The sequence below is a fragment of the Bombus bifarius genome, unplaced genomic scaffold, assembly GCF_011952205.1.
Source record: "Bombus bifarius isolate JDL3187 unplaced genomic scaffold, Bbif_JDL3187 scf7180000007974, whole genome shotgun sequence".
Lineage (NCBI taxonomy): Eukaryota > Metazoa > Arthropoda > Insecta > Hymenoptera > Apidae > Bombus > Bombus bifarius.
The window spans coordinates 2289695-2311183 of NW_022884360.1; the positions used below are offsets into that span (position 1 = coordinate 2289695).

The 21489-nt window shown below is 32.2% G+C and overlaps 3 protein-coding genes and 1 long non-coding RNA gene across 7 annotated transcripts; 2 read left to right on the forward strand and 2 right to left on the reverse strand.

Moving 5' to 3' along the window:
- Nucleotides 1-490: 490 nt before the first annotated feature.
- LOC117217020 lies at nt 491-2962 on the reverse strand. Its single transcript, XR_004489458.1, has 3 exons — nt 2592-2962; nt 984-1138; nt 491-896 (listed from the first exon to the last, which is right to left on the reverse strand). It is a non-coding gene; the product is annotated as an uncharacterized LOC117217020 (long non-coding RNA).
- On the forward strand, nt 2514-6363 carry LOC117217017 (elongation of very long chain fatty acids protein 6-like). The gene is made up of 3 exons (XM_033464286.1): nt 2514-2532; nt 4612-5006; nt 5350-6363. The coding sequence occupies exons 2-3, from the start codon at nt 4681-4683 to the stop codon at nt 5882-5884; spliced, it is 861 nt and encodes a 286-aa protein (XP_033320177.1). The 5' UTR covers nt 2514-2532; nt 4612-4680; the 3' UTR covers nt 5885-6363.
- A 2745-nt stretch (nt 6364-9108) lies between these two features.
- On the forward strand, nt 9109-11594 carry LOC117217033 (elongation of very long chain fatty acids protein 6-like). Of its 3 annotated transcripts, none has more exons than XM_033464311.1 (3): nt 9109-9992; nt 10097-10496; nt 10623-11594. In XM_033464311.1, exons 2-3 carry the CDS (start codon nt 10156-10158, stop codon nt 11161-11163), a joined length of 882 nt encoding a protein of 293 aa, XP_033320202.1. In that variant the 5' UTR covers nt 9109-9992; nt 10097-10155; the 3' UTR covers nt 11164-11594. The 3 variants fall into 3 exon arrangements, with proteins under 3 accessions (XP_033320202.1, XP_033320203.1, XP_033320204.1); XM_033464312.1 differs by having other exon boundaries at nt 9109-9459; XM_033464313.1 differs by having other exon boundaries at nt 9109-9455.
- A 6318-nt stretch (nt 11595-17912) lies between these two features.
- On the reverse strand, nt 17913-20719 carry LOC117217034 (elongation of very long chain fatty acids protein 6-like). 2 transcript variants are annotated; one of them, XM_033464314.1, is made up of 3 exons: nt 20580-20719; nt 18886-19275; nt 17913-18480 (listed from the first exon to the last, which is right to left on the reverse strand). In XM_033464314.1, exons 2-3 carry the CDS (start codon nt 19212-19214, stop codon nt 17982-17984), a joined length of 828 nt encoding a protein of 275 aa, XP_033320205.1. In that variant the 5' UTR covers nt 19215-19275; nt 20580-20719; the 3' UTR covers nt 17913-17981. The 2 variants fall into 2 exon arrangements, with proteins under 2 accessions (XP_033320205.1, XP_033320206.1); XM_033464315.1 differs by lacking the exon at nt 20580-20719 and having other exon boundaries at nt 18886-19285.
- Nucleotides 20720-21489: the final 770 nt, after the last annotated feature.

A 21489-nucleotide genomic window follows, 5' to 3' on the forward strand; every position in this document is an offset into this window, starting at 1 on the left:
CATGAAAATGTAACTGGGACACCCTGTATTATAGAATTTAAAATCTGTTTCTTTTTTTGCGAACGACTAAATGTATAGAATCCGCGATAGAAATCCGATAGAATCGATGATATTAGTATTTTTGTACTATTAGTATTATATTATATTATATTATAATTTGTTTTTCATATATTATTTTCAACTATGCAGAGCTTCGTTTTTCTATGTTTTCATGTGTCACAGTGCCCTCTCTGCTTCTATTATAATTATTTGACGTTGCATTATCATGTGAGCCGAAATTTGTCATGGTTTCCTCTAATGTTGTCAAACACGTTAGCAGAAAACGTAAATATCACTTACTAAATATCTACGTTGTATCGTGGCTCTAAGCTTTTACCGAAATGAATATATTATACCTCCTTAGTATTAGATATTCAAATCTCTCAATAAATTTCCTGAACAAAGAGGACAAATAAAAAATGATTTATTAAAAAACCGAATTTTGAATCGATTATTTCTCAACTCGCATATTTTATCATTTTAAATTATACATGAGAATGTTTGCTGAGTTGTGTCCATAATTAGCCGTCGTTAGTGGCGAACTCAAGTCCATGCATTACAAGTACGTCCAACATTAACTAAATATTCATATACTATATAATTATATATAATATACATATGTATAACATATACTTAAATTTTTACATATAATAACACAAACATTAATTGATTAAATTCGAATTTTCTACGGATATCCATATCTTCTAACCGACTATAGATTGTTTTTCCCACGTCGGTAATCGCTGCAGTCTTATAATATTATCAGCTTACATTACTATATTATATTTGAAAAGGAAGTTTACTTTCAAGTAGACGCGAATCGAAACAGAACAAATTCCAAAATCCCTACGAGTATTCTGGAAAATGAAAAGATAGCGTTTTAATTATAATATCATTTACAGAGTGATACAATTTGCAATTGGTATTTGTTATGTCATACGTACTTGATTATCACGGGAGGTACATAGTCTACGGAACTACGTAGTAGTTATCTACGGCAAGCGTTTTCCTTCTCTATTCACGAGAAAAATATTTTAGAAGCTCCATCAGTCCCAACCGACTTAAATATCAACAATACGTAATTTGTAGACAAGATTTCCTGAAAAATCGTAGAAACCATATCGTGAGTTTACGTAATTAATATAATTGTATTTAACGTTAGCCAAACATCACAATTATTATAAGACATTTTAAATAGTAATATTTATGATATGAAAGTCGATAAGTTTAATTAGATAATTTTGATTAGGAATGACCACTATAAATGATTAAAATTTCTTTGTTTACTGGTAATGATTATCGATAACCCGAATTTCATTTTGGTTACTGATTTTTCATTACTGATAATCGGTATATATTCATTAGCAATATAAAAAGTAATTAATTATAAAACTTATATATTTTCTTAATCGAAAATCAGTATGAAAATGTATGCAACAAACAATAAAATAAAAGATATTGATGTATAATACTAATACAATGTCGATAAAAATATTACGATAAACTACGATATCTTTTATCCCATTATTTTGTTTCAAATATTTTCATACCGTTCTTTTGCGTAATAAAATATATGAGTTTTATGATTAAATTCTTTATGTTGTCAATGAATACTAATTTTATCAGTAATGTTAATAACAATTGACAATAGTCGAATGTAACTAGAAAATGCTTTTGTGGTCGATACCGATTAACGGTAACTACAAAAAGATTCCGGTCATTTATATCGGTTATTGACGATTAAAATTAAATTTCCGTCATCGAGAATGGTTATCGATAACCAAAAATTAACGTGGTTATAATGATAATCAGAACGACTAAGAATTAATATTTCTTAGTTAACTCATTTTTTGAGAAATTTCTCTGAAATTTACTAGTAACTAGCTTCCATTTAGATAAACATTATATTTGAATAATCTAGATAACTGATAAATATTAATTTATAGTCGTTCTGACTAAAATCTTCCTACTCTCTGCTTATCGTAAATAAAGAAAAATGCTGAATCGCGTGACTGTAAAATATTTCAACAATTTGATAGCGATCGATCTCGCCACAAATTTTTCAAACAATCAAATTATTAATATCGTGAACTTCGACAGTTCGAACAAGGCTATTACGAACGACAGAGTTGACGTAAATACTACGAATTTGATACGATTCCACTGACACCCGGCAGAAAGAAAGAAAAAAGAAAAGAAAAAAAGAAAATTCTTTGATGTACTTTTTTAACATATTAGCTATCATTCCATGGAATGTAAAAATTCGAAATGTTGAACTTCTTCTTGTGCGAAGCATTTACGGGAGATTACCGTTTGTGTATCGTGAGACGCAACAAGTTACATACTTCCGCAGTGCGGAATTGCAATTCACTCGAAACGCATCATTTCTGAATTACATCTGAAAATCAGATACAGGTGACACTGCGCAGCTACGTACAACGGCGTGCGGAAAAGAAAAAAAAAGAGAGAGAAGCCTGGCAGAATACGGAGCGAGTAAGAATTATTTGTTTCATTTTGCTTAAATGCACACTGTTTACACTTGGCAAACATACCTAAGCTTCGTAATGTAACAATTTCTATTGCCGTTAAATACACTTGCACTTCACTGACAATGAGACAGAAATTCATAGTTGATTTTTTCTAAAATGTTTTATGAACATGCTTTATCACACGATTTTCACTTATTCGTCAAGTACATGACTACAACTATGATAACACATGCCACGGCCAGCATATGCGTGATATCTACGTGAGACAATTAGTAAAAGAAGCGGAAGCATTCTCTTGCTCCTCACCACTCCTGCTAGGTAGGTAGAACTCCTTTCAATAGTACGATAGATGAATACGCGTCACTCTCCTTTGATGGACAAATGTGGTCCAAATTTTGACATCGCTTATTCAATAAGAAGACGAATTGTAGTTTTTAATAGAAGGGTATATGTATATAGAAATGGATAATACGGTTTTATACAGGTTTTCCTATGACGTAAATTATCATTTGTTTTTCTAAGTAAATAAATCACAAATAAATAATTCGTCTTGCTTCCTTGCACGGACCCTCTTCAAGTCGTTTTATTTAAATACAAGTAAAATAAGTAATTATTCGTACGCTGTGGCTTCAAAAATGGTTAGGGGTTAAAACGCACGTGACTTGAGACACCCCTGAAAGGGATGGCTTAGGAATGCAAGATAGGTAAGTACGGTTCCAAGTTCATATCAAAATCAACATCCTGCAAAAGGTGAAAGGATTCCAGTGACGTCTGCTCGTGAGCCGAATGTTGCAAAACAGCATAACGAAACATTAACATTCAATCAGTAAGTAATAAACTGTTTTAAAAAGCGTACGAGTAGCATAATTTAGTTATTATATAATACGCATGATATTTCAAAGACGTTTTGGGCAAAAATATTAGGCTATCGTAAAATAAGAAGCTCTAACAAAGATATTCAACAATTATAATATGTTCTTTCACAAAATCGAAAAATATAAAACAACATAACGTTGTAAGGAGATAATCAATAAGGACACGTAGATATACATAATGACAGGAAAATACCGAATGCTTTATTTTCTAACATTTCTAAGATAGGTCATTATTTTTTGAAAAAAAGTTTTTTTTTTAATCTAGGTTTAAGTTTTTCTGTATTTCCTGTTTAACAAAAATGTATTAATATTTATTTGACATTGACATTTATTTGAAAATGTCATCTGTCACTCTTATATGAAGCGGAAACTTACTAATCTTTTTCAGCTAATAACAATATTTCGTTTAAATATTTACAGTTGTATAAGAATTGATTTATTATTCTGTTATCTTAATGATCGTCAATTTATTTCGATAGTAAGGTGGAAAGATCAATATGCACGTGTGCATGAATGTTATTTATTAATATAGTTTAGTAAATATAAGCTTAGTAGCAAACAAAAAATTCCATAATTCGTTCACTTGTCGCTACATTTTAATGATGGTTCTACACGAATAAAAATTGTTAAAGGCGAAAGCGAAATGAGGTTAGTTTCACTAAGAACACGTGGTAATGACAAGGAAAAGATTGAACTTAAAATTGATGAAAACTGATTACAGAGGGCAGAGACTAACCAGTAAAAAATGATACAATACTATATAAAGCAACAATTCCTGATACAAAGCAAATGCTACTAAATATTTCAAATACAGGGAAAACCACAAGTTCCATATATTTAAGATATTAATGCAACAATTCTGTTAAACAAATTAATTTTCCAAATAAACGGTTCAACTGAAGTATTATTATAAATGAGCTTGCATCTTTAGAATAGAAAATGAGAAAAGTAGTCAAAGGAAGAAAGTATATGCTAAGTAACAATACACTACAACTAGAAGAAGCTGAAGAATATAGAACCAGAATAGGAAAGGACAATAATATAGTTCTAAGATAACTAATGACTCGAGCAAACCTGAGAAACGATGTAGAAATATTGTTTCCAAAAAGTCATTGTGGAAAGTCAAAATGGAAATACTTATTATACTTATTGATACTTTATAATAATATTTAACAAAAATATCATCAATTGTCTCTCTTTCTTTTCAGCTGACCTGTACCAGAGGCGAAAGGCAATACCTTCTCTATAGTCAGAAGATAGAAAACAGATACCCCAAGATGGGCAACGCCGATTATATGCAGCTTACTATACCTAATTACTCATATGTTTTCAACTTTGAAAAAACTTACTCTTACACAAATTCTCTAACATGGAGTAGAAGCCATTACCCAAATTGTTTCTTATACTGTGGGATCTACGCTGTCATAATCTTTGGTGGGAAACATTACATGTCAAATAGACCAAAGTTTAACCTGAGAAGCAAACTTGCTTTGTGGAGTGCAATGCTTGCGTTATTCTCCATTATGGGATTTCTTAGGACAGCACCAGAAATGTTTCATACGTTAAGGCATCATGGATTTTACTATAGTATTTGTTCACCTAGGTAATTTCATTTTCCCATTTTAATTTTTAAAATATTTTCAGATGACTAACAAGTTTCAAAGTTAATTAAGAAATAACTTTGTATATTTATTTCTTAAATATATTATTCAAATAAAAATTGTTTATTTTCAATTCATTTTATCAATTTATTTCTTTTTTTTATTAGATTTATCTTATTACATAAATATTCTATATCCCTACTATTTTAAAAACTAAATGTTGGGTATTTGTCTATGTTATAGTCTGATAAATTTTGAGACATATAACACATAATATTATTTTATATAACAACAATATTTCTAAAATGCTAAAAACGTAATTACATATATTATTATTTTTTACAGCTACCTTACACAAGACCACGTTTCTGGTTTTTGGACATTCTTGTTTATCTTATCAAAAATTGCTGAGCTCGGAGACACAATATTCATCGTGTTACGAAAGCAACCGTTAATCTTTCTACACTGGTACCATCACATAACAGTTCTTCTTTATTCGTGGTTATGTTATATAGAAACTACAGCAACAGGCAGATGGTACACCGTAATGAATTACTTCGTCCATTCATGGATGTACTCTTATTATGCTTTAAAAGCAATGCAATTCAGCCCACCAAAATGGGTTGCCATGCTTATCACTACGTTACAGCTGGTACAAATGGTTGCCGGTTGCGCTGTAACTGCTATGAGTCACTATTACGTAGCAAGTGGACGAGATGATTGCCACGTTCAGCTTTACAACGCCAAGCTTGGTATGCTGATGTACATCAGCTATTTCATTCTCTTCTCTATATTCTTTAAGAATAGTTATTTGTCTGGCAAACATACGAAGAATGTTGGAAAAAAAGATTATGCTAACGACAAGCTCAAGGCTAACTAAAATAGCATTTTCTCAAGAACGCTTTTCAATGGCAGTTTATGAAAATACCTTCTTACGAGAAACGCTATTCGATTGATTATCATGTAGATATAATCATGTGGTTTTTTTATATAATTTGAAAGAATGCACTAAAAATCTCACCGAGATATTTAAAAAAAAAACGTTATTCATAATTAGTTCAGGAGCAGGACTACTTTTATGAAAAACAATCGACGAACTTCGGTTCGGAATTTAATATGAATTTTTATTAAATTTAATATAACATAATATTGATTGAAGTGTTCCTCGTCAGAATCTTTTATGAAGACATAGAAACGCATTTCAAGATAACTTTTGAAAATTTTGTTCTAGTCTTCGTTAGCATAGTCTTAAAACGTGGCTATGGTAGAATGCTCAAATAGAATAGAAAATATAGAAATTTTACGATAATCTCAAATGCTGCGCATATTGAATCTAGCAATAAATTATATGATGTCTAACGCCTCGTTTACATTAATTTAATCTCGAAACCTCTTTATTTCCATATTTCACTATCATTTACTCGATTTGAGATATTCTTTTGAATTCCTACTATCATGCTTTTTTTATTAATTAAGTCGCTTGACTTCGAGTAATTTTGAATACCTTACTAATGTAAACTTGTTTTTACTCTTGACTAGAAGTGTACTTTCAAGCCTCAAGCAAGCGTACACGCTATTTAGTTCATTAGGTTTTTATTTACGATAAGTACTTCTCTATTCAGGAAATAACACACAAAAATGCACAAGACAGTTCGCATAGTTTATAATTTTCACAATACTATTATGAGCAATAGAGTCAACATGGATACTGAAACTTTGATGCGATTCTATTGACAAAAGAAAATGGCAATTCTCTGTTAAATCACGAGACAAGTACATATATTTATATGTAAGTATACCATTAATTTTGCAATAAGAAATGCAATCTTATTTGTTACATGTGTAGCCATTGTGTTGGCTATGCCAATTGAACATGGCCGGCGTAATTTCTTTGAACATTCTTAGAAGCTTTTTCTTGGCTTCACTATTTTCCTCTAATATTCGTCCGAAAAAAATTTCGTCCAACTTTTGTTCAAAGTATTAATTTTTTTAAACGTATCGTCGAAGAATATTATACAGTAGGCGAATATTAATTAATTTCAATACTAATACAACACTACAGACGTTCGTCCACTGGATGTTAAAATTCATTATCCTGATAATTGCATATTTATGAGATGTTTATCAATTATTTTATTTATCTTGAAATAACAGTTCCATTCTAACATTTACTTCGAATAGAGATAAGCTTGGGATGTTTCTAATTAATGATGTAAACTTCAATGTTATTTAATTTATTAAATTTTCTAGATGCCCAGAAGGACTTTACACATCGAGATGAACTTATAGGAAAGCTACTTCCTTTACTTTCGGTGATTTTTTAAAGGTCAACATATTCAACGAGTTTCTCCTATACATATAACCGGCAGTCTTGGATCTTGACATAGTTTCAACAATTAAAAATACTACGTTGCCGAAAGATTGTAGTACCCGAAAAATTGACACGCGGCGCCCAAGCTAATGCCACCAACCTCATGCGTGCTTCGTATGAAAGCGTATGATGTATCGTCTACAGGAATCATCTCATCAAATTTTTTTACGAGCAGTTTGCATTCGCAAACTGAAACGTATATGAAACTGATAGATATGTATAATGTATAATCATATTATACAGAGTGGTTGGTAACTGGTGGTACAAGCGGAAAGGGGGTGATTCTACGCGAAAAAAAAGTCGAAAATATAGAATAACAATTTTTCGTTCGGGGCTTTGTTTTCGAGAAAATCGACTTTGAATTTTCGCTCGGTACGCGTCGTACTTTATCACGTCTCGTTGCAAACCGCCGTGTAGCAGGCAACCGATACCAACGCGTACGCTTACTGTTTCTTACAAATTTCTTACGAATATCTTGGAAATTAGAACCATCCGTAGGGAAAAGTCATTCAAAATCATACTGCCGGTAACATATTAAAAAATGATTGAAATCATTCTAATTTAAAAAATCATGAAGATGAAAAATTGTCATTAACACTTAGCCAACCGAATAGGGAGATCTTCCCTCTGTAAAGTACATCGCTGCGTGACCGAACAGGGAGATCTCCCTTTTTGACTTTTTTTTTTGTTATTATCTGTTATTGTTTATCTGGAATTATTCCCAATTAATTACGCCACTTTTTCTGCTTTTATAATGTACAGCATATAATAAAATACAGCGATCTAGTGGTGTTAAAATTAATTCAAATATTACACTATCAGTTATGACTAAATAAAGTTATAATCGAACGATACCACATTGTAAAACGATATTAAAATGCATTATGAATTTTTAATTACACCTTCGAGTCGCGTTATTTATCTCTAGTCATCTTTAATGTTTGTAATTTTACCTATATTTTTGTATACTTCTAATGTATACTTTCAATTTGATAGTTTGTATAAACAATATGTGAAATGGTTAAATAACATCATTACCGCAAAATATAATTGACCACTTAAATAATTTTTAGACCCTTTTGTTTTTTAAGTAGTGAATATTAGTCCTCGATGTTTGGAAAGATGTACAGTGAACCCCGTGGCGCGTGCGGGTGACTAAGTATTAACACAATGAAAGGTATTAATTGCGATAAATATACATTAATGATACGTCGTCATAGTATCATTGGTTTATATTCATTACAGTCAGAGAAGTCCAAGGTCGAAACTAATTATGTAGGAAAGATAATGAGATGGAAATAGTTACTATAAATATATAAATGGATACTATTTTTTAGAATCTCTTCTTGTTCGTAGAATCTCGAATATTGTTAAATCTGAAGAAGTTCAAATTCAAAATAAATACACTTATGTAAACAACATTTCAAAAAATTGACTAGTCTACAACGTATAGATAAAGTTAACATATTTTCGTCACTTTTTGTTATTGAATGTTGATCCATTTTTAGGAAAATTCACCTGTGTTCTAAGCTCAAAGAATTATACAAAATACGGATAAATTGGAATTTTGATTTTCAGCGTAAAAATAAAAATGAAATTATTGTCTAAAGTCATTTAATAAAATTCTTAAAGATCATTGGAACATTCCTTTCAAAAATTCACCGTAATAGAAACTACATTTATGAAATCTACATTGTCGTTTGATAAAAAATGTGATGTAGTATGTACTAAAGTCATTATAACATGTTAAAATGATAGATATACATAAAAAGCCATGGGTAAGCAAATTCTTCGATCCAACGTACATATCCAATAAGCCTGTTATGTGAGAATATATCAAATGTATACATTCATATTTATTAATTCAGTATCAGGAGTGGGAACTTTACGACCAAGTAGCAATGATTTTTATAAATTGGTCGTCAGTCTTATTTTTCTGGTTACAGGAAGAACAAGAATTCAGCGGAAATTCAATCATTCATCGAATTAATTGCTTTTACTGGATACAAGAGATATTAACGTTGGAATCGACTAAGTTGGATTTTCCATCGTACAAGAAGAATTTTGTTCTGTGATATACGTTGGTATTAACACTCAAATATATTATATATTTTGTATACACAGCGGCTCGTGAAAGTGTTTGAGTATTTTAAAAAATATTTTCAAATCTCATTAGCCCTGTAACGAAATACAACTAACGTAATTGTATCGGTGAAATTGAAACGTATCTGAAGATGTATATAGAAATTAAGAGATATTCATTGAAAGAATACACTTCATAAAAATCACCAAACAGTCAATTTGAACAGACAATTAGTATTAGCAGAGTTGTGCAAAAACTAAGTACACAACATTTAAAAAAATTAACTGGTATACAATATATAGATAAAGTTAACATAGTTCGCTAATTTTTGTTATTGAATGTTGTGACCCATTATAGTACAGTCCAGATAGTTTATCATTTTTCCGCTAATGAGATAATATAATTTAAGAATAAGTTTGTTATCGGATCTATTAAAGATAAGGCGCATTTTTGTGACACGAGTACTAAAAAGCATAATTGGATAACGTGCAATTCGCCATATACGTTTACACCAAACCACGGAATAATTTATAAGTAACTATATTATACGCTACTACGTAAATACATAAAACAATTATTCGTGTTCGTCAGAATATAAATTACACCGTATCCGATGTACTCTTCTTCTTTTTCAATAGATTGGCAACAGAGATAAAAATCTTGGATAGAAAAGGCAAATCCCGGGACGAGCGTTAAAATGGATTATAAGATGAAGGAGAATATGAGCTACATGCAGATGTCTCTACCTAATTACTCGTACGTCTTGAACCTGGAAAAAAATTTTATTTATTGGGATACCGTGACGCCAATGAATGATCATTTGCCATACTGCCTCGTATATTGTGCTATCTACGTCATTCTAGTTTTTTCTGGAAAGTATTACCTATCAGATAAGCCAAAGTTCGACCTAAGACGTTGGCTTACTTTATGGAGTTTGATGCTTGCGACGTTCTCCATTCTTGGCTTTCTTCGAATGGGATCAGAGATGTTCCACACTTTAAGCAATTATGGGTTTTACTATAGCGTTTGTGTTCCAAAGTAATTTCACTTTAATACTTTATTCCTGAAAATATTTTCAGTATAAGAATAATATCCTATTACATATTATCGTACATATTTCCAGAATATTCATTCACAGTAGAAACGTAATTACTTGCTTTTCAGTTTCCTTACGCGAGACCCCGTTGCAGCCTTTTGGACGTTCTCGTTTACATTGTCGAAGGTAGTAGAACTCGGTGACACAGCTTTCATCGTGTTACGAAAGCAACCATTAATATTCCTACACTGGTATCACCATATAACTGTTCTTCTTTATACATGGTACTCTTATGCGGAAACTTCAGCGACTGGCAGATGGTTCACTACGATGAACCTCTTCGTTCACTCGTGGATGTACTCTTATTACGCTCTGAAAGCAATGAGATTCAGTCTACCAAAATGGATAGCCATAACAATCACTATGCTACAATTGTTGCAAATGGTTGTAGGTTGCGTTATAGTCTTTGCGGCTTACTACTACATGCAAATCAACGAATGTAACGTTACACTTTCCAACATCAAATTTTCGATGCTAATGTACTTCAGCTATTTCATTCTATTCGCTAGATTCTTCCAGCAGGCTTATCTATCTAACAAATCTGAAGACAAAGCTAAAAAGGCATATGCCAATAAAACATCAAGCAATGGCAAGGTCAAGATAAAATGAAAGACCAAAGTTTTGGAAAACTTTTTGGTAGTCTTCAAAGGCTTTTTTGAAAACACTGAGAAGAAATGTCACTTAGAAATACGTAGTTTTTACGAGTCTCTCTTAACTGAAAGACGTAAAAGATGTTTGTGATAAATGAAAATGCATAATATTAGTGATAAGTATTAGTTGCACATTTAATTTAGCATTAATTTAGCATTAATTTTATGATGACTAGTTTAGCAGGATCAGCGTTACATGTATTATCAATGAATTAACAAGGATCTCCTTGAGATCCAAAAGCATCTTTTGACGAATTTTTATGAAGTTTCTGACAAAAGAGTTCGCGAGTATAGAAATATTTAGAAATGTAACATTTCAAAAATCAATAATTGTGAAAAATATCATCGACTTTTTATCAGAAAAGTTTCGAATTGTTACTTTTCTATAGCGAAGAATATTAATTATTATTAATACTTCACGAACTAAAGATAAATTTAAGATTTCAGTATGCTAAAATTTCATGAGCAAATCTGAGATAATGTACACGCTTGTTCGAATGAAAATTTCAAATGACAGTGCTTGCGCATAAAGAATTCTAATTGTGTACCATTTTGTACAATCCAATTGCCGAATCGTGTTACAGCGAATTGAAAGAGTTTGCGTTTGTATTATATCTTTTGCATTATATTGAGACAAGATATTTACGTCGGATGACTACTGCCTTTACCTTGCAATTTAAGGGAAAAGAGATCAATGGACTAAATTATCAGATATTGCACATGTTCTTGCAGCACACCTGTTGAAAGATGCGAAGTTTGAGGATTGCCAACTCACAAGGGAATTTTGATTAATTTTCAAATATCAATATCTAATAAACAAAATTCCAAACGTAATGATCTTTGTCCATCATTTTCGTTTGTAGAAGTAAATATCACTTAAGTTTTAGGCTATTTTGATTTCGTTACCCTGCATATGTCATTGTTCTTTCTCGATGGAATCGTGCATCCTAACCAATATTTAATATGTAACGCATGAAAATTTTTATAAATACATGAAATTTCATTAGCACTGTAATAAAACACGACTACCGTGATTACAATAGAAAAATTTGAAACCTATTGTAATATCGTAAAGTAATTTAAATTAGAGGTCGGTTGAAATTAGAAAAAACCGTGTGCGTCATCCTTCTGTGGTTCGTTTACTAAAGTCACCTAGTTCTTACAGAGATGTGAGAAAAACATCAAACGACGTTAGATTAGAAGGACGGTTTCGTGTTTCACGGTGGGGCGACCGAAAGGTTAGAGTGTTGAGTCGAAAAGTGTGTGTGTTGCGAGAGTCAGAGTTGTCGAGAGAATTGATCGAGTTGCTAGAGAGAGAGGGGGGAGAGAGAGAGACAGAATGTGTTAGAATCGTTGCGACGAGAGTGGCCAAATAACTGTAAAATTATTTGATATAGATACGAGTATCGCATTTAGTTTCAGTTAAACAAACATCGTTTTCTGTCCAATTTATGTTTGTATATTTAATTCGATATTAATAAATTGTAAGTAATCGGAAAAAATTTATATCCTTAATTTTCACGATATTACACTATCCGAAAATGTATGTCAAATTTTGCAAGATATTCAAAGATTAAATATTATACCTTTCTTTTCTTTTTTTTTTTTTTGTACGTGGAGAAATCCTCATGGACACTCCGCTATTGCTAATAATCGGGTAACAGCAGAGTAGTGTCGGACTCCTACCGACTAAAACCCCACGATGACCATCCTACGCGTATGACAGGAGTGCCCCAGGAATTATCTTCTGTTGCACCCCCTTCCCGCGTCCTCTTGTTCGAGCCAGTCCTGAAATTCTCCGTCTGTTTAATTTGGCATTAGGGGGGGGGGACATTGCCCCTAGCGCTATCGCCCCCTCTAGTCGTGGTGCGTTGGGACGGCGATGAGGCGGCTCTAGGCCGCCTGACTGCCATCCTCCTCCATCGTCTTATCCTGCAAGTTTTTCTTTCTCTCCCTTATTCTGGAATAAGAGACGGACGGCCTCGTATTCCTGTGGCCTCTCAACATCGCTTCTACAATCGCCGAGGGGTTCAGTCTTTCTCCTATGACGTGCCGCAGGGTGTAGCGGGGCAGCTCCCACGCCGGACAGAGCTCCAGCGTGTGCTGCGCTGTGTCCCTGCCCTCCGCGTGGTATCAGGATTCCCCGTCTGGAATGTTGAGAAAAACCCCGATACCCTAGTCCAGACTTTTACTATAGCTACACTTAAGTAATAAAAATAAGAAATAGTTTTAATGTTCCAATCTGGCTTTATGACGATGGGTTCGGGCTCGAAATGACATAGTGGGTCACTGGACGTAGCCACGGTCACGGGAGGGACGTGTACCTGACAGAGTTATGGAATGATTATATGGCTCTCCTTAAAAACAAAGATTAATCCGAGAGGTGGGGAGAGGAATATATAAGGACAGTTCCACTTGGACTGCAAGTTAATTCATTCAGATAAGTTTTACTTGTACGTTGAGTCATACGTGTATGACATCGCATTCATCATCCCGTTGACCGTGGATTCGTTAACGAACCTGAGGCCATTGTCGCTAGCTTCGCGAGTGCCTAATCGCCGTGATTAACTGTCAAGATTGTAACAACCCCATTATTGCAGTAAACTACATTTGTGTTGTACCGCATCAATGACTAATTCCCGCGAAGATACATCTGACGCCCAAAACCTTACTCCCAGTATATTTACATCTTTGAATATGTATATATATTTATATTGAATATGTACATGTATTGGTATATGTATTTGTATGTATGTATGTAATATGTTTTCTGTATTTTTTTACGATAATTTATAAAACATATGTCAAGATGCATCCTTGGCTTGTCGGGACAAGTATCGCAATTATAAGTTTTCTGTTCCTGTTAAAATTACACGGAGCTTTCCATTTAACCGAATTTCATCACAATTAGCAGGCGACGTCGAAGCTCGATCTCACGGTTGTCGAATATCTCCTCGTATTCGACCCACGGCGGGCCAACTAGAAGGGAGGATGGAAGGAAAAGCCGTACCACGATAATGGTAATAGTCACCGACTTCTGTCTTAAATTTATTATTACGATTATATTGCATATGCTATTACTTTGCATCTAATTAATATCTAATAAATGTTATATAATATACATAGTTTTTTTTACTATTAAAAACCTTTGTAGGCTCTATAATTTTGCTTCTTCAATACAAAATTTAATAACATTGAAATGTTTCAATTATGAATAATATTTTGGACAAGATACTATTTACACATTATAGAGTGTTAACAATAACACAATATTTTAACGCATTAAAAAAATGTATAGTTTACTTCCCGATATACGCGACAAATATAAATTATTAAATATATAGGTACAGGTTTGATTTGGAAGTTATATTTTTGTTCAACTTTTTTGTTGGAGGTAATAATACATATTTAATAATGGCTCATAATTGATATTTATTTAAACAACATTTTGCTTTACCAAATACTTTAAATAATTGGTGAAAAACTATGAAGAGTAGTTTATTTTAGCCACTTTACATTGTAATTGTATTCAGTTTACTTTACATTGAATAATCTCAATTTAGTTTATTCTTTTTATGTTCAACAATTTCATCGAAGGATGGCGTTAACTTCTCGATCGCAGCGTTCTCTAGTGTCTGTTTGTAAAAGCGACTTGTAAAGCACAATTCCCGAGATTGCTTTGTCAAGAGTTTTGTTGAAACCTAAACCTAAACCTAACCCTAAACCTAAACCTAAACCTAAACCTAATCCTAAGCATAACCCTAACCCTTACCCTCCCCCTGGAATGTCCAACCTATATATTCGATCGTATTTCAGACCAACATAGACAAATTCACATTATTTACATATCTCACTTATCCTCAATAGCATAGTCACCTTTTTCTCATACCTTCAATCATACCTTTTTCTAGTTAAAATTGTACATTCTTTGGTGTAACCATACATAGCATCACGCACAAATGTCACTCGCGATTCTAATGCTCTGTAAATTATACACAATATATGTACAAGGAATATCAATCCAAATGGCGTCTTATAACGGTCATTAGAGACATACGATTTCTACGAAAAAGAGTCATTGTCATATTTTTGAAAAAGAAAGAACAGAATGCAAATGTGCATAGTACACACTGTGACAAGAACGACAGAGCTGTACGCCTATCACATAGATATATTCTTTGTGAAGAATACGAAATCTCAATAGCCTAAATATTTATTTTCTTATATTCGATAAAGGAATTTATAATATTATTTATCTTCTCATTTCATTCATTTCCTATGACAGTCACCGAGGGACGTATTAAGATGTGAAATTATAGACAAGCGAGAATTAAATATATTGCCAGTTTCTCTATGGACGTTATTGCTTGTCTAAAATTTGTATTTCGTTTTTGTATAACATTTTCGATTTTTTCAAATAATATCTGAAATTGGGTCGTTGACATATTTACATATATATGTAGTGTATGAAATTCACCTTTGCTCTTTCTTAATCCCAGACTTCTATACACTCAGTATTTTCTCCTCTTTTTCTATTGTCTTCTTTCTGATCAAGTAACAATGCTATTATAGCCGTTTCTTTAATAGTAAATTTCGATACTTTTGTAATATGGGCAATAGTGATCTCGTATGTTGCCGACGCATGGATAAGTCAACGTTGTTGTGCCGGTACTAAGCTGTTACATGAGTTATAATTGTGAATATATCGATGCCCGTCAGGCGTTGTACTGTCAAGTGGCCGACATTTAATTCTACACTGTACCGACAGAACCGTATCCGCGTGTCTTGCGGATTTCGCCCGTAACATATACATATAGAAGTTAATATACAGTATAAATAATAGCCTTAAGCATATAGTTAGTGCTAAGGATGGACTGAATATTATAGCTTATTAATATGGTGAATAATTGACTGTCAAATACCTTCGTGGTTTTTACGAAGTGTACGTTTTCAATAAATATCTTGTAACTTCTACATATGCAAACCGTTTGATAATTGCACGAAAATCGGGACCTAAGTGTTGCAATTATGGAGATGCAGAAACGATCCTATTCCTCAAAACTCAGATCTTAGACATACCGAACGTAGAAAAGAACGTAAACACGAGTAAGAAACGAAGAAAAATCGAGAGTCAACAAACATTTAAGACTGGCAACAAGCTCGGATCTCAAAAATCAATATTTTCTATTTTTAATTTATGATCAATAAAACTTTTACCGATATGTTTGTTACATCTTTCTGATTAAAACGAGACCAAACACGATATAATTTTGAGTATGTTTGTTTACTTGATAAACGATAATTAAATACATATCAATAAGTAAATGTAACTCAAATTATATCATGTTTGGTCTCGTTTCAATCAGAAAGATCTTACAAATACGTCGGTAAAAGTTTACTTTAAAACATTAAAAAAGTTGTAAATAAGAAGCTTTCGCTTTTGAACTACTACCTAGATACATTGTCTTAGCGATGTCTGACACAGGATCATGTTACACTACTTGATCTCGAACCTTCGCCTTATAGCGATAAGGACGACTGTGCAATTATGCAAAGGATCTTTTTTGTGTAGTTATCGAATGTTTCTACATTTTCAGATCCGTTTCAAAATTTACCATCGTAATCACGATAGTCGTGTCTCGTTACAGTACTAGTGAGATTTCAAAATATTTCGTATAATAAATGTTACGTCGGGCGACACTGTACTTAGACCAGGTCACACACCGCGGGCAAGATGGGAATCAGATGTTCGCTCATCCTTACTGCGTACACTCAATAGTCTTAAGGACCCATAGTAAATCTCAAGAATTTGCTAGCTAAGGTCCTTCAGACCGAACAAGTATCTTTTTTTTCTAAATCATTTTCTAAAGGGTTCTCAACGCGAGAATTGATTGTAATTTTAACAAATAAATAAAAAAAAAAAAAAACCGTAGTAAATCTCAGGAATTTGCTAGCTAAGGTCCTTCAGACCGAACAAGTATCTTTTTTTCTAAATCATTTTCTAAAGAGTTCTCAACGCGAGAATTGATTGTAATTTTAACAAATAAATGAAAAAAAAATTTTTCTAAAGATTATTGTCTACTACGGCTTGACACGGGAAAGTTAGTTTTTCTCACGTACATGCTTCCCACTAGCAACCTTCTATCGAGGGCGGCTAAGACCCTTCCTAGTCCACCAACCTTCTTTTATCCAATCAGAAGCAATGTTTACTGCCCTCACTTTCCTAACCAAAAGTGTCATCAACAAATCCGATGGTCCCGTGCGCTAGACACACCCATCATTAGCTTTCCCGCGATACAGCATCGTCACTGTACTTTACTTATTCTTCAACGTTAGAATAGTCAACATGTCAGTACCGGGTCAGTCTCCCTTATTGCTACGTCAACAAAACACTCTAAGAGCCTGCTCGATTACCAACGAATATCGTGCCAGTGTATCGCATCTCTATACGCTAAATCATTGTCTACGACGTATATCACAAGCAACGGTGTAATTTAAGTGTTAAAAATATATAGTTTATAACCCTGTTAATCGCAGTGTTATACCCCCTCAACCACCCCTATTATCTCAACGGAAATCAAAGGATCGATCCATTCGCGGCGTCGATTATTATAATCGTAACGGAGATTTACGACTCCCATTGACGTGTTTCTTCGCGATTGGTCGAAAATACAATAAAACTATTATAAATACAAACGTAAATATTGTATGTAGTATAAGTAACACGATTTTAAATAGCATTTCTGCAAAATCGTTTGTTCTATTGTTATGGTATTCCTATTCGACTTTCGTCCTGCTATTACCAGACAGATAGGCCTTGTAAAAGTACATAGCGAATAGAACGAAGTAACTGAAGTACATGAGCAAGCCGCAAGCGGCGTTGAAAGTCGTAGCGTGGCATTCTTTCTCGCCAATCTTTATATAATAGTAAGCCGCGCCAGTTACAAAGAAACCTACAACCATTTGCACTAGCTGCATCGTAGTAATCATCATGGCGATGAATCTTGGTGGTTTGATTTCCATTGCTTTAAGAGCATAGTAAGAATACATCCAGGAATGGACAAAGTAATTCATCACGATATACCATCTGGATGTTCCCATGAGTAGCGAATAAGAGTACCATGTGAAATAGATAACCGTTATATGATGGTACCAATGTAGAAATATTAATGGCTGCTTTCGTAACACAATGAAGACAGTATCGCCAAGTTCGACGATCTTTGATAAGGCGAACAAGCTTGACCAGAAAGCACACACATGATCATGAGTATAGTAACTAAAAGCACATAATGCGAAACATTAGAATAATAAACATAAAATATTTTCAGAAAATTATTTCACCAATGAATAAACTTTTATAATGCGTGTGTTGTTTCAAATACGAAATGAGAAATATGGTTACTTGTTCGTTGCGCGGAAATGAGATTAAAAGTGCAGGCAAGAATCGAGGTTTTTACAACGAATGCAGTTTCCAATTAACGACGTCATACAAGCCAATACAAGCTTAAAAGACAACGATGTCGTTAGAACTCGCTCGCTTTTAAGATATCAAAAAACGCTTTTAACAGAGACATTTGATGATTCGAGAGTGCAACGAGCGAGTAACAACAGTTTAATTAACGATTGACTTTCAATGTACGATTCGTTCGAAAACATTTCGATACTTCAACATAGAAATTACCTGTTCGAACAAATACTATAGTAAAATCCGTGATTGTACAATATGTGAAACAATTCTGGCATTGTTCTTATAGTTCCTATAATGGAGAATATCGCAAGCAATCCGCTCCATAATGCGAGTGCACCTCTCAGATCAAACTTTGGTCTATTTGACATATAAAGCTTCCCTGTGAAAATGACGACTAAATAAATAGCAGTATAGTAAAAGCACTTCCACCAATAATTCCTCATCCATATCAGAACGTTCCAGATAAAGTCAGTTGTTTCAAAGTCAAAGATTATCCAGTGCTCGGGACCAGTGACATTCATGAAATAATTCACTTCGTTCATTTTGTAATATTTTTTACACTCGTTCACTTTAACAAAATTAAGAGAGAATACTGTCGGTTGTCTGAAAAGAAAAACAAACGGTTAAGATTTTTTCCTAAATTCGAAGAATTGCAGACTTAGCAGAACAAATTTATTAAGACAAAACACTATATCCAATTAATTTCTCAGGGATAACTTTGGACTTTTCTAAATTTTTTTTTTTTCTTTTTATTATTTAATTTGTACTTTACAATTTCTCCAGCTGGACATTTGGTAAATTTTTCTAACTTAATTGCTATTTTTTTTTTTCTTCTAAATGTAACAAATAGTATGTTGAGATTTTTGTTCTGAATAATCAGAGGTTCCATTCATCAAAATCAAAGATTAGAACAGATTAATTCCTTATGAAAAGTTAATAAGGTATCTATATCGAAAAATTATTAGTATTAAAGAAACAACATTTTGGAAAGCTAAGGAATGTAGATAATATAATTAAATTTTGGGCTTCTGTCAAATATTAAGAGTCAAACACACGTAGACTATCACGGTAGGAAATTCCTCATCATTATAATATTATTCTAATAATTTTAATACAAATTTAATTATTCTAATAATATTAATACCAAATGTCCAAATCGGACAAATTGTGAATGTAAACAACTGAATAAAAAAAAAATTATAGTATTAATTATTTATATTAAAGGTATTATCAGTTATAGTATTACATATAATACTATATTATTAAATATTATGTATCTTATATAATAGATTCATATAATACTGCTATTATATATTATATAATATAAATTAACATTATATAATACCATCTATGCCGGTTATATTTGTAGAAAAGGTGGCTCAAAATTTTTGTAACATATATTAAAATCAGCTTGAAAAATTTACCGAATGTCCAGGACAAATTGTAAAGTGCAAATTAAATAATAATAAAAAAAATATATTAAAATCGGAGAGGGCGTAACTTTCCTGCAGTTTCATCCTTATTTTATTTTTATTCGACATTTGAAGGAAGATGCTTAAAATATAAAGTTAAAGAACGAAATAACGCGTCGACACTAAGGAAAAAATGAAAAATACAAGCGATCGATAAACTCGCAGGATTGTTTAAAAGTTAAAGATACCTCTAATATTACAAATAAGTTTTTAATTGTTCAGAAACAATAAATCTGTTCATAATTTTATCGATAATTCCACGAATCTTGATGAAAACTTTTTCATTTCATGTTTACCTAGACAAACTGTAAAGTACAAATTAAATAATAAAAAACAAAAGAAATGTTTACTTTGTTACAGAAGATACTGAAGTTCTAATTTTAGAATTTAGATTAAATTTTTTGAGAAGTAAGACGTTCGGGTGTCAGTACTTACAGTTAATTGCACGATTATATCATTAAACACTGTTCTTCTTTTTCCAGGCAATAATTCACTTTGGTGTTGAGTTTTCGTACAGACAGGTCCTAGATTCGATGAAAACAATCGAAGCGTTCCATGCCAAGTTCTATATCTACGAGCGCGCATAACCAACTAATTATGACTACCAATAATTATGTGGTAAATTTCTAGTCGACCTACAGTGTATACTATCCCACTCCCGAGATCAAATTAATAAATACATATGAAACAGATGATGTGATTGCAGTACTTTCCAGTCATTCGCCGGACTTTTTTGCATATATCGCTTACAATGTAGTACTTCCTGAAAATTACGAATACACTTGAGATTTGCTTAACAAGATTACGTTGACCAGGGAAATCAACAATATTTGATTTTTTTATTTTTCCACGTCGATTTTTCACGCTACAAACAATGACATAGACGGTGAAGCCAGCTCTTAGAATTGGAATCGAATACATTTCCTGAAATATTTGGAGAGTTATTACAAATAAGAGAGCCATATCATCGAAGAAACCTTGAGCTATTGAAGGAAAAATATGCCTATATCAATAGATTACAAAAAAAGAAAAACAATTTCAGTGATACTTATAATCTGTAATTAGAAATTTATGACCTATTTTATTATATTATTAGTATAATAATATAATATTTAATATTTAGTTAATTATTATTATTATATAATATAATTATAATGAAATACCATTATATATAATTATATTATAATACAATATTATTATATAGTATTATATAATAATATTAATGTAATTTGCAATATTATTATATAATATTATAATATAATAAAATAATATAATATTATAATATAGTATAATATAATAAATATAATATAATAAATATATATAAATATAATATAAATATAATATA